Consider the following 25,229-nt stretch of genomic DNA (forward strand, 5'->3'; position numbering starts at 1 on the left):
TGAATTCTCAATAGCATTCATTTGGATTCGATTTGAAATGTTTAAATATGGTTTAACCCTCGTGCTTAGAAACCGTCGCTTGAAGGTCGGCCGTGGTTCAGCTTTGGAATATATATTTTTACTCGGATATCAAAAGTATTAGCACGAGGAGTTAAACAACAACTTTGCCGCCTTAAGAAACGAATAATTATTTTTAAAGCTTAATCATCTTTTTTTCCTCGAGGTGTGTTCTGATATTATTGCAGCTGGCTGTAGGTCAGGCTCAGCCTTGAGGAACCGACTAAGAAGAAGGCTGTAGGTACCTATAATGACCAAAGTTTTTAGGTATATCAGGGTGTTTTATTACCAACGACGTTTTGAGTTGATTCTTTTATTAATAAAATCTTTTTTGGGTCACGCGGCCATTGAGTGATAAGGGCATGTTGTTGCCAGTAGATGAGTTTATATCAAATAAAAATGATAAATGATAATAGTGCAAAGGTTACCGTAACACTTGATATAAGACCAACGAATTACTTTACAAAGAAACTTGTATTGAGCAATGCGCTTAGTTACATGTAACACTGTTTAAAAATAGGCTATACCCTAATAGCATTTTCTTGTAGGGATTTTGTTGGGCCTTTGTTTACGTATTAGTTGGGCAACCGTTATATTTGGCCGTACGATTTGCTGGAGGGCCCTCGACAAAGGCCCTCCCGAAGATTCCCAACAGAGGGCCATTAGAGTATTTTTTTCGTTGGGCCTATTTAAATAAATCATACAATTATTCAACGGTGGTGGTTTTGGTTGGGCCGTGGTTGGGCCTATACATATTTGTTTGATGGTTGGTTAATTGTTACATTTGGCCGTACGATTTGCTGGAGGGCCCTCGACAAAGGCCCTCCCGAAGATTCCCAACAGAGGGCCATTAGAGTAATTTTTTCGTTGGGCCTATTTAAATAAATCATACAATTATTCAACGGTGGTGGTTTTGGTTGGGCCGTGGTTGGGCCTATACTCATTTGTTTGATGGTTGGTTAATTGTTACATTTGGCCGTATGGCTTGCTGTAGGGCCAACTGCAAAAAAATAAAAAAGGGCAATTTTTTCGTTGTGCTTCTGTTTGCAAATTCAACAATTACCCAACGGCAAGTCAGGTAGGTCGGTAGGTAGTCGTGCATCAGATTGAAGGCCCAACACAGCTTGTCCCACAAAGGGCCAACATTGTAACTTTAACGTTGGGCCTTGTGTAGGATTCTTACAATACTACCGTAGGTAAATAGTTGTGTAATTTATAGTGTGCCTACAGTCTAATTATGTAATGGGCTTTTGTTTACGAGTCCTACAGTTACCCTACGTTAAGTAAGTGGTAGAGTAATACGACGTTGGGCCTTTGCTGATAAATATGTATTACAATTACACTACGGTAGGCATTGGTTGTATCCACATGAAGGCCCTAGGCAGCAGATGTTGTTAATCTTCTCTGTATCGTTCCAATTTTAGAATATGTACTGCCGAAGCAAGTACACTTACTATACACTCTAATTTGTATATATACTAACCGCACTTCGAAACTTCGTAAGCGAGATTTATGTTTTTTGAGATTTAAATTGAGAAAATGTTGGTAAAATACAATTTTTTAAATTTACGTATAAATTTTATAGTTATAGCTATTAGATTTATAAGTTACTTTAAAAAAATATTATGATTATATCCGGAATAATCGAGAAAATAACTATAACTTCGATGTTTGGAGACAGTAACGCCATCTAGTGACGCCACAAGCAAACTCAACTGGTATTGTTGGGCATCAGTACCACAGCCAATGTTGGTAAATGCGATATTTGTACTCACTGGGCCAACGAATGTTATCGTTGTTTAGCCACCGGTACCAAAATACACAAAGGCCCATTGTTAGGCGTCAGTGCCACAGCCAATGTTGGTAAATACGATATTTGTCATCATTGGGCCATCGGATGACATCTTTGACTAGCCAACGTTACCAAAATACGCAAAGGCCCATTGTTGGGCATCCGTGCCACAGCCAATGTTGGTAAATGCGGTATTCGTCACCATTGGGCCAACAAATGTTATCGTTGTTTAGCGAACGGTAGAAAAATACACAAAGGCCCATTTTTGGGCCTCCATGCTACAGCCAATGTTGGTAAATGCGATATTTGTCGTCATTGGGCCATCGTATGATATCGTTGATTAGCCAACGTTACCAAAATAAACAAAGGCCTATTGTTGGGTATCAGTGCCACAGCCAATGTTGGTAAATGCGATATTTGTCATCATTGGGCCATCGGATGATATCGTTGATTAGCCAACGTTACCAAAATACACAAAGGCCCATTGTTGGGCATCAGTGCTACAGTCAATGTTGGTTAGTGCGATATTTGTCGTCATCGGGCCATCGGATGATATCGTTGATTAGCCAACGTTACCAAATAAACAAAGGCCCGTTGTTGGGCATCAATGCTACAGCCAATGTTGGTAAATGCGATATATGTCGTCATTGGGCCATCGGATGATATCGTTGATTAGCCAACGTTACCAAAATAAACAAAGGCCAGTTGTTGGGCATCAATGCTACAGCCAATGTTGGTAAATGCGATATTTGTCGTCATTGGGCCATCGGATGATATCGTTGATTAGCCAACGTTACCAAAATAAACAAAGGCCCATTGTTGGGCATCAGTGCCACAGCCAATGTTGGTAAATGCGATTTTTATCATCATTGGGCCATCGGATGATACCGTTTATTAGCCAACGTTACCAAAATACACAAAGGCCCATTGTTGGGCATCAATGCTACAGCCAATGTTGGTAAATGCGATATTTGTCGTCATTGGGCCATCGGATGATATCGTCGATTAGCCAACGTTACCAAAATAAACAAAGGCCCATTGTTGGGCATCAGTGCCACAGCCAATGTTGGTAAATGCGATATTTGTCATCATTGGGCCATCGGATGATATCGTTGACTAGCCAACGTTACCAAAATACACAAAGGCCCATTGTTGGGCATCCGTGCCACAGCCAATGTTGGTAAATGCGGTATTCGTCACCATTGGGCCAACGAATGTTATCGTTGTTTAGCGAACGGTAGCAAAATACACAAAGGCCCATTGTTGGGCAATACTGCCACTGCCAATGTTGGTAAATGCGATATATGTCATCATTGGGCCAACGAATATTATCGTTGTTTAGCCAACGGTACCAAAATACACAAAGGCCCATTGTTGGGCATCTGTGCCACAGCGAATGTTGGTAAATGCGATGGTGGGCCAATACAAAATTAACGTTGGCTACAGAACGAACCTCATCCCAACGTTTTCCCTACCGTTGGCACCGTGGGCCCCAACGAAAATGCTACTAGGGTACTTACTAGAGTTATCTGCGGCTAACGATCAAAGAAAGCTTTATACAATTTTGTACTGAAAACTTAATATACGGTACTGATAGTTTAAGCACCTAAATAAAATTAAATGCCTGTGTGGGTTAGTTAAGATTTCATAAATTCATTCATTCATTAGGCCTTGTGCACCTTTATAGATGATTTAAGCAGCGTCTATTATGACTTACCTATGTTATCTCGCGACAGCGTAGCTCGTGGCTATATAACCCAATCCTTGCACGGCACAATCGCCCACATTACAATACAATTACAAAACCGATTATGAATTAATATACTTAGATATTTTTTTTTTATCTACCACCTAGAGTTGGACTAAGAAAAGTCTGATTTTATAGCCCACGCAATGCATGTGTTTTTTATATGTCATAATTTCATAGAAAGTTTGACATTTAATAACACTTGCACGATTTGATAGCCAATCAGCTGCAGATTTGGTCTGACTCTGTACCTATATTATTTATGTTGTAGTCATTCTAAGAGAAAACGATTTAGATCTATGTTGGTAGGTACTTATACTTATATGTTGAAAATTTAAGAAATGCAATTGCTACTACTTGACCAACTGTCAAAAGTTGCTTACTTCATTTATTTTAAGTAATTATTACAATAATAATTGAAGTAATAGAAGGCTAAGCTGAGTTGGAGGCAATATAGGTAATAATACTAATAATAAGATTTGCCAGCAAAGACAATCTTGAATTTCGCCTCAACTTGATCGAAATTCGGTCGTGGCCGCAAAAATGTATATATTTTAAGCACTGAGGCAAGTTTTTGATAGCCTCTATCTTTGACATTGCATAATCAGTATAATCACAGTCGTTGTATATATTTATGTTATCGTCATTAAAGTATTAATGAGCCAGTATCAATGAAATGTTAATTGTGATGGCAACTTCGACTATAATATGATAAGGCCTTTGACTCTGATCCGCTAACAAAACTTTGCAAAAAATTGTACCTAGCTTATGTATATGGTCACATAGTCGTCTTATCATATTTTGGCCTCGTGCCTAAGGGCTTGTGCACAAATCACGCGAGGTCCGATGGGGGGAGGGAGGGTCACGAAAAAATCACTATAGATCATGTTGCTGGAGGGGGGGTATAAAGGAAACCTCACGTGTATTTTTCTACAGTGAACGAAACTAAGAAAAAAAACCTACCACATAAGTAGATACTTTTTCTCGGTTTCTTTAAACATAGATCTTCACTCTGCACTTCAAAATAGCGAGTCTATTTAACGAAAATATAAAAATAAACATGATTTTCTACATTACAAGACTATTTATCTTAAAATTAGGTCGAATGAAAAAATTTCAAGAAAATACACGTGAGGTTGTGTGGGGGGAGAAGGGTAGCCAAAAACCTCACCAAATATCACCAAGGGGAGGGGGGGTCAAAAAGTATCCGAAAACACCTCGCGTGATTTGTGCACAACCCCTAAATATCGCTCGGTAAAATAAGTTCAATCGTCTTTATATTAAATTATGTCGGAGGAAACTTGGGTAGGTTTTTTTTATATAACGCACTATTTTTACGAAAGTGTGAGGAAAACTAATAAATGTGTCTATAAAATTTTATTGCAGGTTTATTGTAAGGACTTGTTTAGTTTTCTTTAGAGCTGTTAATTGGTATTAAATAATTTAATAATTTCAAGACTGTTCTGATGGGCTACCTACTTTGTAGCTGCCGTAGCGTCTGCGAATAGATGTCATTATGATACCATGGCCACACAATCGGCCGCCAGATTATATTGATTATATTCTTGTACTTTGACGATCATAATATGAATTCTTGTAGATTGATGTATGTATCCTAACCTGCAATTTATAATGTAATATTTATTACGAAATAAATGAATCTGAATCTGATAGGATTTAATAAACCAATTTGACACATTTGACCGAAAAAATATCAAATTATTTATTCATATGAAATGGTTTTAAGAGTACTCAGTCCTAGGTATTAACTGTTCAAGTAATGTATGGATATGTTCAATTATTGCAGCGCGAATCTCTAATATTTTTGATTATTGTATTGAATCATGCCTAATTAAAGTGCTTAATCTAATAGTCAAGTTTGTCTAATTACAATTATTTACAATAATAATGATGTAATCATTAGAAGCAGTTGCCTTGGCGACTTCGGGGTCGTCATCGAAAACGATAAGACGAGATAAATAATAAAATAGAAAAAATTATACTTTGTATCCTATTACTTTACATCTAGCTAGCCATAGTATACTTTATACACCGTGTTTTTTTTCCAAATTCCGAATATTATTATTTGTATTTGTTAAACTAAGATACAACAGTAGGTCTTAAATGTATAAATAAAGTATCAGTAGTATCACTATGCCTCGCCATAGTGCATACAAAAAATACAGAGACATATATCGCACATTTTGAACTAAAACTTAATAAATAATTAAATAATACACGTTAAATTAATAGGTTATAAAATGTCCAGAGTCTGACCAAAAATCTTGGATTGAGTAGTATGCCTTAGTTATTAGGAAAAACTCCGTTAATTTTAAAGCTGCATTCTTGAGCTTAAAGAAATTTGACTTGGCGGGAAGACAGAAGTACTAGAAAGTACAGAAGTACAAGAAAGAAGTTTGCTAATAAAAGCAAATACTATCTCCGAGTACCTATCGATTTTCGAAACGACATGATCTTTGACGTCATTCATTTCCTTCAAGCTTTTGGTTTGAGTGTGCGGTGTATGTATACCGAGCTTTACGCTCTTGCCTACATATTTATAATAAAAATAAATACAGTAGATCCTCGATAACACGAATCTCAAGAGAAATAGCATTAAGTTCGATTTAACGAATTTTTGTCGTAGGTACAGAGGGTATCGAGGGTAACTTAGAGGGGTTTTTGTTCGTCTTAAACAGGTTCGAGTTACAGAGGTAAAACGAAAAAATATTCGTATTAGAAAAGTATAAACACCGTAAAAATACAAACGAGTAAAGTACTCGTAGTCTTAGTCTTACCCCCTTATTCTTAAAACTTTACAAGCCTCATTTAGTTTTTCTAGTTAAAGAGACTTTTGTTAGTATGTAGATATATACATAACTTCGACATATAGACATGGATAAAACAATAGGTACGTCTATTTTTTTTGAGTTATGGAGGTGATAAGTTACGGAAAGACTGTAGCATCTCCTGTATAATTGGCTCGTAAGTGCGATATCGGACTCCATTGAAAGTTAAAGTTGCAATACCGATCGTGGCTTGTTCATTAAAGTCCGTAATTTTTTTTATACAGCGTGTATTTTTGATACGACCATAAATTCAAAATATTACTACAAAATCGTTTCATAGCACTGAGACCTACGTCTCATTTCATTTACCGGTTGTACCTTTTAAAAAATTCTTATTAAAGTGGGAAGAACAACTCTCAAAATAAAAGCAAAAATAGCATATTTTGGCGGAAAAATATTTACATCCATGAAACTTTGTTTATGACCTTTATCTTGGCATAAATGAGGACATGCTTCACGATGGATGGTCAGGAGCTATATACCTACAGAAAAAAATAATGTTTCCTCCCACTAAGGGTCGGTTGCACCAAACTGTTCGTATCGTTAAAGAGTTCGCTAAATTTGTATGTATGGAAAGTTTCATAGTAAAAAAGCGCGCCGGCTGACGCTGATCAGTCTGTCAAATGTGGTTGGTGCAATTGGCCGTAAGTGCTACACCTGCATATAAATCCGAGCCCTCCTATATCCACCTGCAGTGTACAAGAGGGCGAGGAGGTGATGAAGGGTGGAGGGGGGGAGGGGTTGTAGTTTGGGCATGTACTTAACTAATGCTCAGGGCTAATTAAACGTGTCTAGACTCAGGAATACACAGTTTCAGTAAAATTGAAAATCGAAAATGGTGTCGGTAGGTACAGTCAAGGAATTTAAATTCCGACCCATTTCGTACTTTGTCACAGTGACAATCAATATGAAAGCCGCTAGAGACCTCATACGGTTGTCACTGTGACAAAGTACGAAATGGGTCAGAATTTAAATTCCTTGACTGTACTATACCTTCAAGAAGCATAATACTTACATATAATAATAAGAAGCATACCTACTGAACTTAAATTATCGCATACAACGTTAAGTTATAATTAAGTAGAATTCAAATGAAGAAACTTAAAGCGAATTGTAAATATAACATAAACGCTTTTTACAGGGGTGCTTTTATTAAGAAAAGCGTAGTACTTAGGTATTTTTTTTAACTCGTCGAAAAGAAAATTATCAGGATCATGAAAACGGTTCAAGGACGAGGAAACATTAGTTTCAAGTAAAAAGTTGTTTGTTGTGTATGGATGGAATCAGCAGAATCAGTTAGGTCCTTCACGGCGGGATAAAAAGTAGATCCGCAGGTTCCCGGCGATATAGGCGAGTAATATCTCTACGATTCCGTTTCAAATAGGAAATCCTTACTGTACGGTATTTATGGTATGATGCCAATTCCATAGCAGGCACGCCATACATACACATAAGTTTGTCATTATTTAAACTAATAAATATTACATAACAACTATAAATAATTAAATAACTAACACCTGAAAAAATATTTATGCATCGAAAAAGTTAATTAGGTATAACCTACAGAAAAATATATATTACGTAGACGTAATTTTATTTACAAACCTATCGTATTCTTGCGCAGCTTGACTACAAGTTAATTTTTCTCAAAAATGGACGGCAAAGTCGACTTTGCCGTCTAAAAAATAGGTCGCGAAGCGCGTAGTTTATGGTCAGTCAAAAATTAAAAAGTTAAAAACATTGCAGTCTCGATTTTGGGACTGCAATGTTGCACACAAATTCCATTATTTGTCGAGTTCCAAACTTTTTAAAAGTTGAAATGACCATACCAAATGAAGGCACAGGTCCATTAAACAGCCAAACAGATGATTAGTACCGCGACTATTTAGATGTCTCAAATATACTGCGTCAAGCAGATCTTGTCAGTAGAAAAAGGCGGCAAATTTGAAAAATGTAGGCGCGAAAGGATATCGTCCCATAGAAAATTTGAATTTCGCGCCTTTTTCTACTGACAAGATTTGCTTGACCATCTATAGGTTGGCGTATTTTTGGCAGAAAAATACACTTCTATTTTTTTATTAAAAAAAGTAAAAAGGCGGAAAGGGCTTTTTTTGTCAAAATATATATGTACGAACGTTGCTTTTGTAAAATATTTCTATAATATTTATATTTCTTGCACCATTTTTGAGAAAAGCACTATATATATATGACTCGGCTGGAAGACTACTTGCTGGCTTCGGATTCAATTAAACGGACTCCCAAGGTCGTCCGTTTAAAACGAATCCTCAGCCTGCAAGTAGCTACTTCCGAGCCTCGACAATAATGTACTATTATCATCTGCTAAAACTTTACGATAAGTTCAGCGCGTTCAGCGCTTATTCGCGCGTTGATGTCTTTTTAGCCGATAGAGGTTATATAGCTAACACCCGAGGCGAGCAAACTCTACCTAGCCACATGAACCCTAAACACACGTTAAGAAAAGGGTACTTAGTACTTACTGCGGAGGATGGGGTGCAGGTGAAGATGAGGAGCACGCAGGGCGCGAGCAGCAGCAGGAAGGGGCGCGCACGCGCCGGGCCCGACATGGCTGCGCCGCACTACTGGCCCCGGGCGCTGTGGAGAGTCGCGGGCGAGCGCCCCGGCCGCGACGGGGCGGGGCCCCGGGGGCGCAGCCCGCGCGCCGGCCGCGGCCGCCCGAGCCGAGCGCTCCTTAGTATCCCGTCCCGGCACTAACTGCGCGCGCGCACGGGACTCAGGCGCTGCGCGCTCCGGGACATGGCGGTCCACTTGCTATGGTGAGCGTACTAATATAAACTACTTGGAATTGCGAAATTCTATACATAGAAAGGCGACCCTATTTTTTTTTCAGAATAAACTATGCTATATTATTTTTAAAAGTTTTAAATTTCACAGTTTAAATAAGTTAAAACAAATACTGGTAAATAAAGTATTTTATTTTATTTTGCAGTTTGGTGGCCGCGCTGCCCCTAATTGGAGTCAACACGGTAAGTTTTTTTTGTTTCAATTACAAGTTATCTTATTAGAATTTGGTGAAAGTGATTAAAATCGCATAAAAAGCAGCGGGAATGCGGCGGGCCGCCGGGACCGGGACCGCCGGCCGGCTTTACTCCTCTTTTTGCAATTTCTGCCAAATGCGAACATTTGGTCAAAGTCAAACTTCAAACAGTTCAGAGAAAAAGATTACCATACAATGTGCGTCTTTCAACTTACAAAATTAAATTCAAAATATTTTTATAATAAATAGTAAATGCAATTGTAGACTATAAAATCTTATAAAGAAGATTAAATTTAATTATTAAATAGATCAAACCCGAGACCGACAAACTTTATCAATTCTCGGATGTAATGCGCCGGTATTGCGCAAACCTATATAGCACTTCCAGTTTTACAAAGCGCGTGTAAAATACATACCTAGAAATTTAAGTAACATTTAATTTATGTTTAGTAGGTATTTTAGTTAGTAATTATTTTTCAGTCTAACAGTTATGACCTAAACTTAACATCAATTTATTTATTTTCAATTTAAATGCGAAGAGAACCTCTTTTAATTAAATTTGGTTTTGAATTATATTTCAAATTTACCTACCCTCCCCCATGGCACCAGCAATTCATTATCCAATAAATCTCGGATAGGAAAATACTCAATCAAATTGGGAATAGCTACGAAATTAAAACTGTAATATCATATTACTAATATGCTTGCAAATGTATGAAAACATAATATACAGAGGCGTTATAAGTACGTCAAATTAAATTTTAAACTTTGTACAGGTTTCTGATTAAGTATAACCATGCGTTCGTTGTTAACAGAACATTTATCTGATGATAACATCCGTTAAGTTTTTTTATGTAATTAGGTATACGATGTAAAGTGGAGGTCAAATATATAAATATCTCCAGAAACTGATTACGCATGTGCGGGCTGCGGGCACGGGCTGCGCGGCTCGCGCACTGCCCGACTGATAACCGCCACAATTCTCGATGGACATACTTTATATTATACAGGGTGGATTGTTAAGTGTAACTATGTAAATATTACAAATGAATCAAACTTTAAACTGACATTGATCCCTATAAGACAGGTTTACCGAGTTTAGGGCTCAGCCGACGTATTAGCTTTATCCATCTATATCCACGTGATAAAATAACCGTCACTTTTTAACACCGTTGAATAAAAAGTGACGGACTCCGTTTTATCACGCTGTCACGTAGACAAGAACGACCATCATATCCGTACAGGACACTATTCCTAGGCTGTCTAATAATACCCTTCTAATATGTAATAAGCTGCATTTTGATACCTAAATAAATCATTTTTCATATTTTTCATTTTCATTGAAAGTAACTTGCCAAAATTTTCATATAAATATTAGTGACCAAAATTTAAATTATTAACGTTCAAATTCGTTTAGTATGACGTTCGTAGAGTGGCTTTAGTTAAAAAGACCTAGCTGTACCGTAACCGTAACGTAGCTGATATTCCTTTCCATTAATTTCGCCGCAAATTTTAAAAATAATTTAAGACAGACAGACACAGAGGACCTACCGCCAACATCGAAAAATCGAACATGGTTCCCTCTCTACCGTTCTTGCAAATTGGAGCGATAGAGAGATAAGTAGATAACAATTTTAGATTTTTCGTTGTTGGCAGTTCCCCCTCAGGACACACACTTCACAATGATTCCGTACTTTTTGAGTTTTTGTTTATTTTTAATTATTTAAAAATGCATCTGCTTATGGTTTCGCCATGTCTGTCTGTCTGTCTGACGTTTTGCTCCGTGATCGTCAGTGCTATAAAGCTGTAATTTGGCATGGATACATAAATCATGCATTGCGACAGAACGGTAAAATAAAAACAAATTTTTTTTTTGCGGTATCTCCCATACAAATGTTGTAGGTGGGAGACATCTTAAAAAAATGCTTTGTGCCAATAGTGTGGGGTAATATCGTTGGATAGGTATTTCCAAACGAATAAGGGTCCCCATAAACTATTTTTTGACATTATTAATATTTTCGGAAATAATCGCACCGAAAGAAAAAAAATATGTGCCCCTCTAACTTTTGGACCATGGATGGGTCCAAAAAATATGAAAAAAAATCAAGAAACAAAAGCTTGATAAACACTTTCAATGAAAACTATAGCGAACTCGATCGGTCCAGTCGTTTATGAGTTTTTGCAAAAAATCTTCTTTTCTTATTAAAAAGACGTAAGTTAGTACAAAGCGCTGCAAAGGTACTCCCTTATTTATGATACTTGTTTACTAATAGCTCCCGTGTGGCCGTTGAGAGAATGGTAACTGCTAAACCTACACTGAGCATGGCCCGACATGCTCTTTGCCGATTATTTTAACGTTTCTTAAAGAAGGTGAACCGATTTGGATTTTTTTGTTTGTACCTAATGGTATACTTGTTATCAGGATCTGATGATGACAAATTCGAGAATTCGAGGGAACTCGTGTAATAGGTACTTGGGTAATTGGGTAATTAGGTATTTTAATTCGAGCGTTTGCATTTGAAAAGCATCATTGTGTGAATCATCAAAAGATTATTATATGTAAGATAATCATATTTATATAAATACCTAATTTTAAACTGTTTTGTGAAGTCGGTTCTTCTTAAGATTATTAATACAGGTGTTAGGTGTAAGTAGCCTCTACACGAGTCAACCACCTCTTAATATTATACAATACCTAATATTGCTTATTGCACAATCAGTAATAACTACCAATATGTACTACTGTACCTATACTACCTATACGGAAACTAGTGTTCGTTTACAAAAGAAAGCACACGCAGCTAAATATCAAGTTGCATATTCAGAATGCAAAACGTATGTTACTAGCTAACATGCACCGTGCTATTAAAAACTCAATGGCATACTGGCAAACTCTTATACTTATGCTTATATACTGCAGCACTAGTTAAAATTTATAACTAGTCCAAATGTACCTAAACATATTACAAATGTGGTCAAAAGAAATGAAAGACACCAAGAATGACAAATGAGTCAAATGACAGACCTACTGATGTATCAGTTAGGTATAGGAGTATCGTTTTGTCTTTTGTATTTCAGTACTTTCATAAATTTTCTATTCGTTCGGGAATACTTACAAATTTATTTACATTGTGAGCTAGGTAGGTACTCTACGGCAGTTAGACTTTGAAATATCCCCAGGGGAGCGATTTTTGAAATTCGACCACTCGATTTCGTGTATTTCGTTCAATAATATCTCCACTACTAGGCATTTAAATTCTACTAATAGAATTGAAAACGAGTGGTCAATACCACTAGATTCCCGCTCGTATTTCAAAAAATAGCATTTCGCCGTTTTTCACACATTTTCGAGTGACGTAATCGAACGATCGAAATTACAAAATCGGCCCCCTGGGCGTTTAAATCTATCCATTTATTTAACTAGACAACATTATAAAGAAAGATAATTGTAAATTAACCTACGTGTATTATTTTTCAGCAAGATGATTCGTGGTTCGCACAGAGAAACGAAATAAATTCTAACCCAGGATACTATCCCACGGGAAGTTATCCAACGAGGAATACATACCCTCAGTATCCGGACGCATCCAGAGACACATACTCCCAGTACCCAGATGCGTCTAGGAGCTCATACAATCAATACCCGGACGCATCTAGGAACTCGTATTCGGATCCGAGGTACAACTACGGGGCGTCGCCGTCTCAGCAGCCCGAGCCGCAGCCGCCGGCCGCGCGCGAGCCCTACGGCGCCCACTACGATCCTATCACCAAGCAACGCGTTACGCCGCACCCGAACTGCACCACACGCGCCTCTTGCCAACCGTTGTGTCTTGCGCAGAAAGGCGCTAAGGTATGAATTTACTTGCAACTATTACTCAATCAATATCAATACCCAAATTAATTTAATCAGGTCAGACGGCACTAGACTAGTAGCTGTAATGACAAATATTTAGACACAGCAATTTTTATAGCGGCATTTTTTATGTGTAACCCATTCCAAATTTTAATTGTATAGAATGTTATGCATGTCATATCTAATAGCATTACTACCTACCTAAGTTACTTCTTACTGACTGGTTAGATTTAAATGTTGATGTCTTTATAATTACGATTATTTTTCCAGGGAAAACAAGGTTCCTTCGGTCCACCTGGACCTACAGGATTACCTGGGCATGAGGGACCTGAAGGACCATCGGGTCCAAAAGGTCAAAAAGGAGAAATTGGTTCAGTAGGTCCTCGAGGGCCGAAAGGTGACAGAGGAAAACCTGGTCAGCAGGGATTCCAAGGTTTTGCGGGACGTCCTGGACTACAAGGTGACCCGGGCAGGCCCGGCGACCGGGGCAGAGATGGTTGCAATGGTACAGACGTAAGTAATACCTATTCTGTGATTAAACTCATTATTTGTTCTAAGTACTTTAAGTTTACAATTTCTGTACAACGGCTGGGCTTTTGGTTACATCCTGAAGGATCCCAGGGACCTCTTTGGCGATCTAACCTAATAGAGCGAATGATATTTCGTATCCAAGTTCTAAGAAATTCATGGGACGAGCTGGGGTTGGACAGTAACATAAGCATTATTGATGCAATTATATATTTATTTTTGGTAGCTAAATAATTTTTGTGAAAATAAAATAATATTTAAAAATAAAAAAGGTTTCTGTTCGATAGCACAACTAATACATATTCCTTTGAAATAGTATGAGCTTTAATACTAGCGACATTGCTTCTGCGTTTTAATCATCAAGATTTGTTTAGGGTGACGCGGGTCCTCAAGGCGAGAGAGGGTATCCAGGACCTCGCGGTTTTCCGGGTACTCCGGGGTCAAAAGGTGACAAGGGAGAATCCGCAGCCGTCGGAAGATATCCAAAGGGTGACAAGGGAGAGCCTGGGTCTGCCGGAGATCAGGGTCCCGTAGGTCCCATCGGACCCACAGGGGAGCCCGGCCCACAAGGAGTACGAGGCCGACCAGGATACGCGGTAACTAATTACTATATATACATCCAGTCCTTAGTGCAAGATTCCTAAAGTATTTGTGCCGGCTTTACTATTACGTGTGCATGGGCCACACTGAAAGTTTCTGAATTCCGATACATATATGAGAAGACTTATTTGTCTAAGTAACCAGTTAACTAATACTTTAAAATTTAAATCTACTGGTATTACTGCCACAGTTATAATTTATGTTACCGAGTTTGTGTTAAAGAGCGTTTATCCACATACCAATATTTCAAATTGCAGGGATCACCAGGTCAACCAGGTGAAAAAGGTGCTAAGGGCCCAAAAGGTTTATCGATAAAAGGTGACAAAGGTGACAGAGGAGACCAAGGCAAGAAGGGTCAAGCTTGTTCGGAAAAACCTTTACATGTGGAAGTAGAAAAAGGAGCCATCCTGGGAACTCAAGGTGACAAAGGAGATAAAGGTACAAAGGGCGAACCAGGGATGCAGGGTGAAAAGGGATTTACGGGAGAAACTGGCGAACAGGGATTACCCGGTCTGGTAGGACCAAAAGGAGAAAAGGGTATTCGTGGAAATACTGGTGAGCGAGTAAGTACAATGATAATGGATATTTATTGTAAGAAAACGCTCCCTTCTTTTTTTTCATTTCACTGGACATAAAAAACATTTTCCCTTTATCAATTTCAAATAATAAATGAACTTTTAATTGCTACAGTTCCTACAGGTATTTGTCACAATTACAGGGTCGAGTCGGTCAGTTTGGTGCAAGTGGACAGAGAGGACAAAAGGGTGACAGAGGTAACGAAGGCCTGAGAGGTCGTGATGGCAGACCCGGATCAAAGGGAGAGCCGGGCAAAGACGGAGTCCCAGGCTTGAGAGGTCTTACCGGTGTGCCCGGGCCACCCGGTGGCAGCACAGGGTCAGTTGTTGGCCCGCCCGGTCCGGTCGGACCTCGAGGTAATCCTGGCTCACCGGGAGCAAGAGGCACGGACGGAAATCCTGGAGAACCGGGCCGCCCCGGCCCGATGGGCCCACCAGGAGGACAGGGAGTCCCCGGCACACCTGGGCGAGAAGGCCCACCTGGAATGAAAGGCGACAAAGGAGACACTGGACCCGAAGGGAAACCTGGACTTGCTGGACTTCAGGGGTACAATGGACAAGACGGATACCCAGGCGAGAGAGGACAAAAGGGCGACAGTGGCATTTCGATTCCGGTAAGTTTACATTTATATTATAAGTATTTCTTGGTTCACCAAAAAGTTATTATTTGCCTACTAGACCGGGAGATAGTGACACATTTTACTGGGTCATTTGTACCAGTATGGCAGTTCGTCAGGGGTCTAAGTACGTAATGAACGAAATAAAAATGATGGTCATAGCGCTGGTACCGGCGGCCCAATCGCGTGGGCGTTAGTCGAACGTGTCGGATAAAATACGAGTGTTGAACGATTTGTTCCACAAAAATCCTCGTATTTTTCGATAGTCCATAAAAAAGAAGTAGACGGTAGCGTAATGCCATACTTCTCCGGTGTGACTTACAGCCCGCCATACTGAGGCGAACACATTAATTAAAAAAAAACAATACAATCATTTGTGCCAAGCTAATTTTTGCACAGGTGATCATCGTCGAGCAGCCATTCATGGACATCACCATGCCATACTTTTCGGATGGTTCCAAATGGCCGCCATACCGCCGCAAAGGAGTTAATTTTATTTTTATTGCTAAACGATTTGTACCATCTTGTAATATTTTTTTCAAGACTTTCTGTGTGATCATAAATGGAAATCTCATAATGCCATACCTGTAGGAGGTGGCAAATGTGTACAATATTTTTTTTTTATTTCAAGTATGGTGCCCCTTTTTCCCCCTATTAGAAGTATGGCAAATATAATAAAGGTCACATTGCATCATATAATTTCCAAAACTCCAAATGCCATACTGGTACAAATCGTCAAAAAATTGTTTTTTGTTTTAAGTCTTGGCTTAAGTCTCACAGTCGTCCGCCCCGTAGTTATAATCTGAAATTTTTTTTTTGAGGTATAATTGTATCCAAACAAACAGAATATGATGATGCCATGCTGTAAAAAATTATTTTACGTATACATAGTCGTATTTTTGAAACGTGTCGATTAAATAAGTTTTTCAAGTATGGCAGCACTTTTTCCCCCTACTATAAGTATGGCAATTATAATAACGGTCACATTTTATCAAATACTTTCCAAAAATTTAAATGCAATACTGGTACAAATCGTTTAGCAATAAAAAAAAATTAACTTCCTTGCGGCGGTATGGCGGTCATTTGGAACCGTCCGAAGAGTATGGCATGGTGATGTCCATGAATGGCTGCTCGACGCTGATCACCTGTGCAAAAATTAGCTTGGCACAAATGGTTGAATTGTTTTTTTTAAATTAATGTGTTTGCCTCAGTATGGCGGGCTGTAAGTCACACCGGAGAAGTATGGCATTACGCTACCGCCTACTTCTTTTTTATGGACTATCGGAAAATACGAGGATTTTTGTGGAACAAATCGTTCGACACTCGTATTTTATCCGACACGTTTGACTAACGCCCACGCGATTGGGCCGCCGGTACCAGCGCTATGACCATCATTTTTCTTTCCTTCATTACGTGCTTAGACCCCTGACGAACCGCCATACAAATGCGATAAACCGCGGTACAAATGACCCAGTAAAATGTGTCACTATCTCCCGGTCTATATATACCAACTAATACATAAACTATATTCAGATTTTTGGAAATGGCTGAAGCCACGCTAGAAATAGACGCTTAAACACTATAGTTTCAAAGTATCCCCTTCTACGTTTTTGGAATTGGTCACAAGTACTAGTTTTTTTTCTCTTAGCTTATAATTGTGTCCCACCTTAGTCCCACTGCCTGGTAAGTGCCTTTCCTCTTGATCTTCACGATTCCGGATATTATGTTCGGGACAGTTCGATTAGTAGTATTACCTACCGGCCAGCTGTTGAGATACAACTGGCCGGTAGGTAATACTACTAATCGAACTATCCGATGCCAACTTCTCCAACACCTCTGGACTGTCGACTCGATGATGAAATTGATGAACGACCGGCGATGAAGCTGAAATAGTAACTGGTTTGACACCAGGCAAGGAGCATAAAAGCGGTAACATCGGGGGGCTTACCTCTGTTACTAAGTACCTAATGTTAGCAAAGTTACAGCAAAAAATCAACTGACCCACGATCCACTGCACCCCTTACTCCCCTTCCTTCTAGTATAATAAATAACGATACGAGATTAAACCTACGCAAAAGTTACTTTTATCCTAAAAGTGACTGTAAGTATCCTCTGTTTTAGGGTGATCGAGGACCAAGTGGACAACCAGGATTACCTGGACTGAAAGGTCAAAAAGGAGACCGGGGTTACCAAGGATTGAGAGGCGCTCCTGGTAATTCCACGTTAGGGACCCCGGGTATGCCTGGGGATGTCGGACCACGCGGAAGAAAAGGAGACAAAGGAAACCCTGGTCAACCAGGATATCCGGGCGAGCCGGGAACTAAGGGAGACAGAGGCGGTGTCTGCAACGACTGTAGACCAGGAGCGCCCGGACAGAAAGGTGACCGAGGATTCGATGGCTTGCCCGGGACGCCGGGAGAGCGAGGCCCGCAGGGGCCCCCGGGCGTACCCGGCCAACGCGGTCCCGACGGCCTTCATGGATTACCGGGAACACCAGGAGAACCGGTAAGTCCTTGTGATTCATATTTAAACACTTTTGTTTGCTTCAAGTTAGTAGTATACCAATATATATGAAATGGTGCTAAGCTTATCGTTTTTCTGACTGTACATGATCTTTAGATCTATTTTACCTAACTACCGCAAATATGAAAGGACAATGTTTTTTGATTCTTTTAATAATAAATAATATTAAGTAATTTACTCGTTAGTATAGCTGATTGTTTTTTTTAGCTCGTTCAATAGTTTTAACACATACCTACATATTATAATAATCATATTTGGTACAGGGTAAACAAGGTGACGATGGTCCAATGGGGCCTCCTGGGAGCCCTGGTCTGCCAGCAATGATACCGTCAAATCTAGTAAAGGGGCCCCCTGGAGAAAAGGGTGAACGAGGGCTTCCGGGTCTCAGAGGGCCAAAAGGAGACAAAGGACTTGCTGGCCCTCCCGGCAGTAAAGGCACAATAGGCATGCCGGGGTACAAGGGTGACCAAGGTTTGTCCGGCGCGCCTGGAATCGATGGAACCCCTGGAAGACACGGTCGACCAGGTACCCCTGGTGCAAAGGGTCTTTCAATAAAGGGCGAGAAAGGTACGCCTGGAGAGCCTGGATTGCCAGGAGATAAAGGATTCCCGGGAAGAGTGGGTTTGAAGGGCGAACCTGGCCAGTGTCCTGCGAATTTAAGGGAACTTACAAAAGGTGACAGAGGGGCGCCTGGCGCACAAGGACCGCCGGGACCAGCTGGTGAGTACTTAACACTTTGACTACCGAGAACCCGCCTGGTAGGCACTCGTAATGTTTGCTCAGATGCCGGACAACCCGCCCAGCGGGTTGTTTTGTACGCAGATATAGACGACCGGTTTCTGGGGTAGTGCGCCGTTTTTTGCCCGGTTGCGAAAGTGTTAACTAGCTGTTTATATATTATTACTAGCGACCCGCCCCGGCTATGCACGGGTTAACAAGTTATACACATAAACCTTCCTCAAAAATCACTATTGATAAGTGAAAACCGCATGGAAATCCGTTCAGTAGTTTATGAGGTTATCGCGAACATACAAACACACAAACAGACAGACGCGGCGGGGGACTTTGTGTTATAAGGTGTAGACACTGTAGCCCTACTGCATGTGAAGCCGGTCTTTAATATTCCTTGCCATTTATATGTTACATTTTTGGTTACCTATAAGTTATTTTCCTACCGCTGATATCTGTGACTAATATCTGTTTACAGGCATACCTGGAGAAAAGGGAGACCAAGGCTTCACAGGTCTAAAAGGAGATAAGGGTGAACTGGGTGCTCAAGGAAAAGAGGGACCAGTCGGGCCACGTGGTCTTCCAGGAGCTCGCGGCGAAAAAGGAAGCATGGGAATTATGGGCTCCCCAGGATCTCCCGGTGAAAAGGGCTTGAGAGGTTTCCCTGGTCTTCCAGGTACGAGAGGGCCTAAAGGAGACACTGGCCTGTCTATGCCTGGCCCACCTGGACCTGCGGGTAATGACGGACTAAAAGGTGACAAGGGTTTGAGAGGTGAACCTGGGAAGAATGGAAACGATGGACCACCCGGCTGGAATGGACTTCCAGGCGAAAAGGGAGATAGCGGTCGACCAGGAATTGCGGGGCCGCCTGGCCCACAAGGTCTTAAAGGAGAGCCTGGACCTGCAGGTCCCCCTGGGATGAGTGGTATTCCGGGAACTCCTGGACCTGTTGGCGACAAAGGGCAAGCTGGCTACCCTGGAATGCCTGGACAACCTGGAGTTATTGGCCTTCCTGGAAAGACAGGTGAACCGGGAATTCAGGGTCCTGATGGGCCTCGAGGGTTCCCTGGAAGACGAGGACCAGCTGGACTTCCTGGTACTCCCGGTCAAGATGGTGAACCCGGACAGAAGGGAGATAGGGGACCTCCTGGTTTCACTGGTGAACCAGGCACACCTGGCATGGACGGCATCCCTGGTCTGGTGGGTGCTCCTGGTGAAAAAGGTGATCAAGGCTTTGAAGGGCCACCGGGACCGCCTGGCCCAATGGGACCAAAAGGTGACAAAGGAGATAGAGGTTTCACGGGAGCCCAAGGCCCTAGAGGAGAACCCGCCTTACCTTCAGAAAAAGGACAGAAAGGAGAGCCAGGCTTAACTGGACTACGCGGTTTTACTGGAACTCCAGGTAGAAATGGAACAAAAGGAGACAAGGGTAATGCAGGGTTCCCTGGATTTGGTAGACCTGGGCCCGCTGGAGAAAAAGGTGACGCAGGGTCGCCAGGTCCACAAGGGTTTACTGGAGAACAAGGGTTACCTGGCGATCGTGGATTTACTGGTGCCAGAGGCGAAAAGGGTGACATAGGTTTACCTGGTAACGATGGGTGGCCGGGAATAGACGGAAAGGATGGGTTGCCGGGTAAGCCTGGCGACAGAGGTCTAACGGGTGCACCTGGCGCACCAGGTGAGAGAGGAGATACTGGAGAACCTGGAATGGACGGCATCAATGGAATAAATGGAAAAGATGGCCCGATCGGCCCTCCAGGACTTCCAGGACCTGTAGGATATCCTGGCCTTAAAGGCGAAAGAGGCTTGCCTGGTGTCGCGATAGACGTGAAAGGAGAAAAAGGAAACCAAGGTTTGCCAGGTGCTCCAGGCTACCCCGGGCAGAAGGGTGAGAGAGGTTTCACCGGAGAAACTGGTATTCCCGGCGACAAAGGGGAGATTGGATACCAAGGAGAGAAGGGTTCAACTGGACAATATGGATTCCCAGGAGATAAGGGTAAGTTGCTACCTTACTATTTTTTTAACTACTGTCTAATTCTCATTTACATATCTTCGTTATAATTATGGTTTAATCGATTGGCCTAGCTGACATGTAAAATTTAGCTTTGCTTTTAGGTCCAATATAAGCACCCATGAAGGGTAAAACTTGATTACTTCGCTTCCAGGAATGGTCGTTTTCATATAATGATTCTTAGAATATTTTATTTTGATACCTGGTTGTTAAGGACTAATTTGTTATGAATTAACTCTATTTTGATTATGCTCGAAATCAATATGCCTTATTTTCACAAAAAATATCTCTTTTAAATATGTATAGGTATTATACATACGTATTTATTAATTGTGTCAGTACGAGTAATCGTTTAAATTCACTATAACATTTAATTGACAGGTGACACTGGACCTGCTGGACCTGCTGGCCTGCCAGGATTAACAATTAAAGGAGAAAAGGGTCTTCACGGTATTCCTGGTAAACACGGACGTCCCGGACCACAGGGCGCCCCCGGAGAGAAGGGTGACCGAGGCTTAACAGGTCTTCCGGGACCTTCAGGTTTCCCCGGGACGCCGGGCAGACCGGGAGATCGCGGCGAGAAGGGCGACCAGGGCATGGAAGGCGTTGCCGGCCCGCCCGGCTTCGACGGACCACCAGGCCAACCTGGCCCTCGTGGTTTTACTGGCATCAAAGGTGAAAGGGGTGAAAAGGGCGAGACCGTGATGGGATATCCAGGCGAAAAAGGAAACCAAGGGCCCCCAGGCGAGCCAGGAATGCCAGGATTACCAGGAGAGAAGGGTGACAGCGGAATCGACGGGCGTGATGGACCGCCAGGAGAGCCAGGTGTACCAGGTGAAAAGGGCGATCGAGGATTCAACGGTTTCCCTGGACAGCCGGGCTTGCAGGGCATTAAGGGTGACAAAGGAGAGTCAGGACAGGTCGTACTCGGACCTAAAGGAGATCGGGGACCACCTGGTTTCCCTGGATTAAACGGCCAACCTGGTGAAAACGGTATGCCCGGCCCGCCTGGCATGGACGGTATCAACGGAGAAAAGGGCGACAGAGGCATGACGGGACCGCAGGGCCCGCCCGGCCCACCTGGCGAAACTGGAGCTCAGGGATACCAAGGTGACCGAGGCGAAATCGGTTTAGCGGGACAACCTGGCCCACCTGGAATTCCTGGACAACCATGTACCAACACCGACTTTATGACCGGAATACTTCTGGTGAAGCACAGTCAAAGTGATATCATCCCTCAATGTGAACCTGGCCATATCAAACTATGGGAAGGCTATTCGCTATTATACATAGATGGTAATGAAAAGTCCCATAATCAAGATTTAGGTTACGCTGGATCTTGCGTAAGAAAATTCAGTACAATGCCATTCATGTTCTGTGACGTGACTGGGACGTGTAACTACGCCAGTAGAAACGACCGCAGTTACTGGCTGGCGACTGGACGGCCGACGTTGATGATGCCCGTGGAGGGAGATGCCATTCAGGAGTACATTTCAAGATGTGTTGTATGCGAAGCGCCGACAAATGTAATTGCTGTACACAGCCAAAGCGACATCGAACCTCCCTGTCCAGGAGGCTGGAGCTTGTTATGGGCGGGATACAGTTTTGTTATGGTAAGTAGATTTTCTTAATCACATAAAATAAACCGAATCAAGTTTACCTACATTACAAGAGGTAAAATCTAGACTTTGCCGGTTAGTGTGCTCAATTTTTATGCTGCTGTAAAGGCTGCCTATGAACTTGGGGCCTTAACAGATATTACAAAAAATCTAGTTAAATTCAGCTAAAGTTTTGGACCCTTTCTTGAATATCCACCATATGGCCATATAAACATGACTTGATGTTATGTACACTATATTGATGGATCACTTTTTCAACAGCACACCGGCGCCGGCGCGCAGGGCGGCGGCCAGGCGCTGGCGAGCCCCGGCTCGTGCCTGCAGGACTTCCGCGCCACGCCACTCATCGAGTGCAACGGCGAGGCCGGCACGTGCCACCACTTCGCCAACCTGCTCAGCTTCTGGCTCACGATCATCGACGAGAGCGCGGCCTTCGGCGCGCCGCCACGGCGGGCCACGCACAAAGGAGACTTCAACTCGCGTTCTCAAGTGTCTCGATGCGCAGTGTGCATCAAAAACTCATAATTCTATACATGTTTTCACTCGTGGACAGTATACTTAAGGCGACCCTATGTGTATGCAACTTAAAACATAATACCAAAAAACTACACGGGGCAAACTAGGTACTTTAATCAGTTCAATATTTCTGTGGTGTAATTTTAACTTGAACCGGCATTGGCATCATATAATTCTTAATGCGGATTACGTTTTAAACACGTTGCCTGTGACAAGATCCCGCAGGTAGGTACCTAATCTTACTTTAATATATATTAAATAATTTATAAATATGATGAATGCATACCATTGCATTTTATTAAAACGATGTTTAGTTTCTTATATGGCTCGCCTCTTATGAATAAAACAGCTTTGGTTTGCTAAGTTATCTCGTTTATAAATATGCTTATTCGGGCCTAATTTAAGTAACCAGCGTGAGCCCTGAGGGCATACGGCGAACCACGTATGTTGCCTACACGTCGAACGTACACGTGGTTCGTGGTAGGCCCTCTGGTGACGTAACTATAAATGGCTCGTTGCAAGGCGTTGATGAGCAAAACAGCTATCCCAAGCGTATGTATAAATAATTCTTAGCACATACGTCGTGTATCCACCAGTAGACAACTCAGATGGTATTAATTTTATCTCGAAACGAAGATGAGCCCGACATGGAGTTTAGACTAGTCTATTTGGTTAATGCGAACTGGTTTGTAGAAATTATTTACTTTTAAAATTTCATGGCAGATATGTTGGCCTACTGAGGCATATCGAAAACCTCGCCCCTCGAAACCCTAAGTTATAATAATTGCTTGATATATATGTTTCAATAGGTACCCATTTGATTTTTTCCGTAAGCTTCAATTGAGATCTCAATTGTGAGTTTCCATGTAATGTTATAAGTTAACAGTGTTCCTGTTTTGAATAGGGTAAATAAAGCCAAAAACACCAAAGTTTGTTTAATAGTTAGGTAGAATGATATAGTAAGTAGAATTAATGTAAATGTCTTTATAGATTATTTTTATTTATATGGAGTTAATTCAACTTGATCCTGATATTTGGGTTTCTCCTTTAATTTGGAAAAAGAAAGTGTTTCGATTTCCGAATGGGATCAGTCCAAAGTGCATAGTAACAGTTACTAAACTTCTTAACCCAGTTTGAATGATATAGGTCAAGTTGTAAGGAAATATCTATAAGAAGATAGTTGTAACCACATTACTTATGATAGATAATACGCTTGTGATAATTTAAATGTGCCTTAATCTGTATATAATACACAACCAATACCACTTCACTTTCAAATTCACTGTTATATAATGTTAAACTACTTGAACACAATGTATAGGTATACTCTTATATATCTTGTATCTAATATAATGGTAATTAGGTATTTCATATTCTTGAGAAATATGTGTAGTGAAGATAAATGTTGATACAAGCACTGCCATTGTAGATAATGTTTTATTTTTATAATTTATACGTGCTTAAGCCTAAATACATAATAAATAACAAAATTGTATTATTTTGTATTAAGTACTCATATTCTCTACCCGATCCATCCAGTCAGTTAGCCAAAAAGCTGGCAGCGTCTTTGGATAGTCTTTGATCTCTTGGAATGGCTTATTCTCTGGCCGACGTAGACGTAGCTGTTAGTCGTCTAGTCTAGCCTATTAGTCGCCTGAGGCATAAACTTAGAAAAAAAAATTATGAGCCCTTTCCCCACTGTCCTAAATGGCAAAACGTAGCAGGTCGCCTGTAGGTGCAACAGCGCAAGCGTGTCGACACAGGTGAATTTCACACAAGCGACCTCCCAGTTTCCACGGCATGAGTGTCATTCATGGTTCTTGTAACCAGTCCAGTTAGGGACAAAGACGGTACCAATCAAGCCCTGTTTCCCGCTTTTGGGTCTGCTACAGTTACTGCTAGCTAGCTCAGGGGCGGCGGCGGACGGTGCTAATCCAGGGGCTTCTCCTACTGCTTCTACGATTTAAAGGAAATCGGAAACGACTGTCGAGGTGTATGTTGAGGATGAATGAGAGGGTTGTCTTGAAAGCGAGACCCATTATACTATTTTTTGCTAAGGGCTCTTTAAGGGTGTTGAGGATGTTTCCAGATAGGGTAAACAGACAACACCTTATGAGGATGCTATGTGAGCTAGGACAAGCTGGTGTATTCAAGTACGAGAACTACGAGATGATATTAATATTCATATAATCCACGC

The 25,229-nt window shown here is 41.3% G+C and overlaps 2 protein-coding genes across 2 annotated transcripts in view; one reads left to right on the forward strand and one right to left on the reverse strand.

Annotated features, from left to right (window-relative positions):
- The window catches only part of LOC134663733 (collagen alpha-1(IV) chain-like), a 32,262-nt gene extending 23,192 nt beyond the window's left edge, over positions 1–9,070 (reverse strand). Inside the window, exon 1 of the mRNA XM_063520196.1 lies at positions 8,944–9,070. Coding sequence (XP_063376266.1) covers positions 8,944–9,030 — 87 coding nt within the window. The 5' untranslated portion in view covers positions 9,031–9,070. The remainder of the gene's footprint in view (positions 1–8,943) is intronic.
- A 55-nt stretch (positions 9,071–9,125) lies between these two features.
- LOC134663732 (collagen alpha-1(IV) chain) lies at positions 9,126–24,522 on the forward strand. Its single transcript, XM_063520195.1, has 12 exons — positions 9,126–9,240; positions 9,414–9,450; positions 12,940–13,311; positions 13,585–13,827; positions 14,217–14,438; positions 14,700–15,005; positions 15,161–15,631; positions 17,756–18,139; positions 18,421–18,877; positions 19,365–20,882; positions 21,279–22,510; positions 22,778–24,522. The coding sequence occupies exons 1-12, from the start codon at positions 9,221–9,223 to the stop codon at positions 23,039–23,041; spliced, it is 5,526 nt and encodes a 1,841-aa protein (XP_063376265.1). The 5' UTR covers positions 9,126–9,220; the 3' UTR covers positions 23,042–24,522.
- The last annotated feature ends 707 nt before the right edge of the window (positions 24,523–25,229 follow it).

Source organism: Cydia fagiglandana, chromosome 4 (assembly GCF_963556715.1).
Source record: "Cydia fagiglandana chromosome 4, ilCydFagi1.1, whole genome shotgun sequence".
Lineage (NCBI taxonomy): Eukaryota > Metazoa > Arthropoda > Insecta > Lepidoptera > Tortricidae > Cydia > Cydia fagiglandana.

Bases quoted from the DNA above. Each gene is read 5' to 3' on its own strand.
- LOC134663732 (XM_063520195.1), top strand. From the start codon at position 9,221: ATGGCGGTCCACTTGCTATG. The intron at 14,439-14,699 runs GTAACTAATTAC...TTCAAATTGCAG, and splicing joins GAGGCCGACCAGGATACGCG to GGATCACCAGGTCAACCAGG. The intron at 22,511-22,777 runs GTAAGTAGATTT...CTTTTTCAACAG, and splicing joins CGGGATACAGTTTTGTTATG to CACACCGGCGCCGGCGCGCA.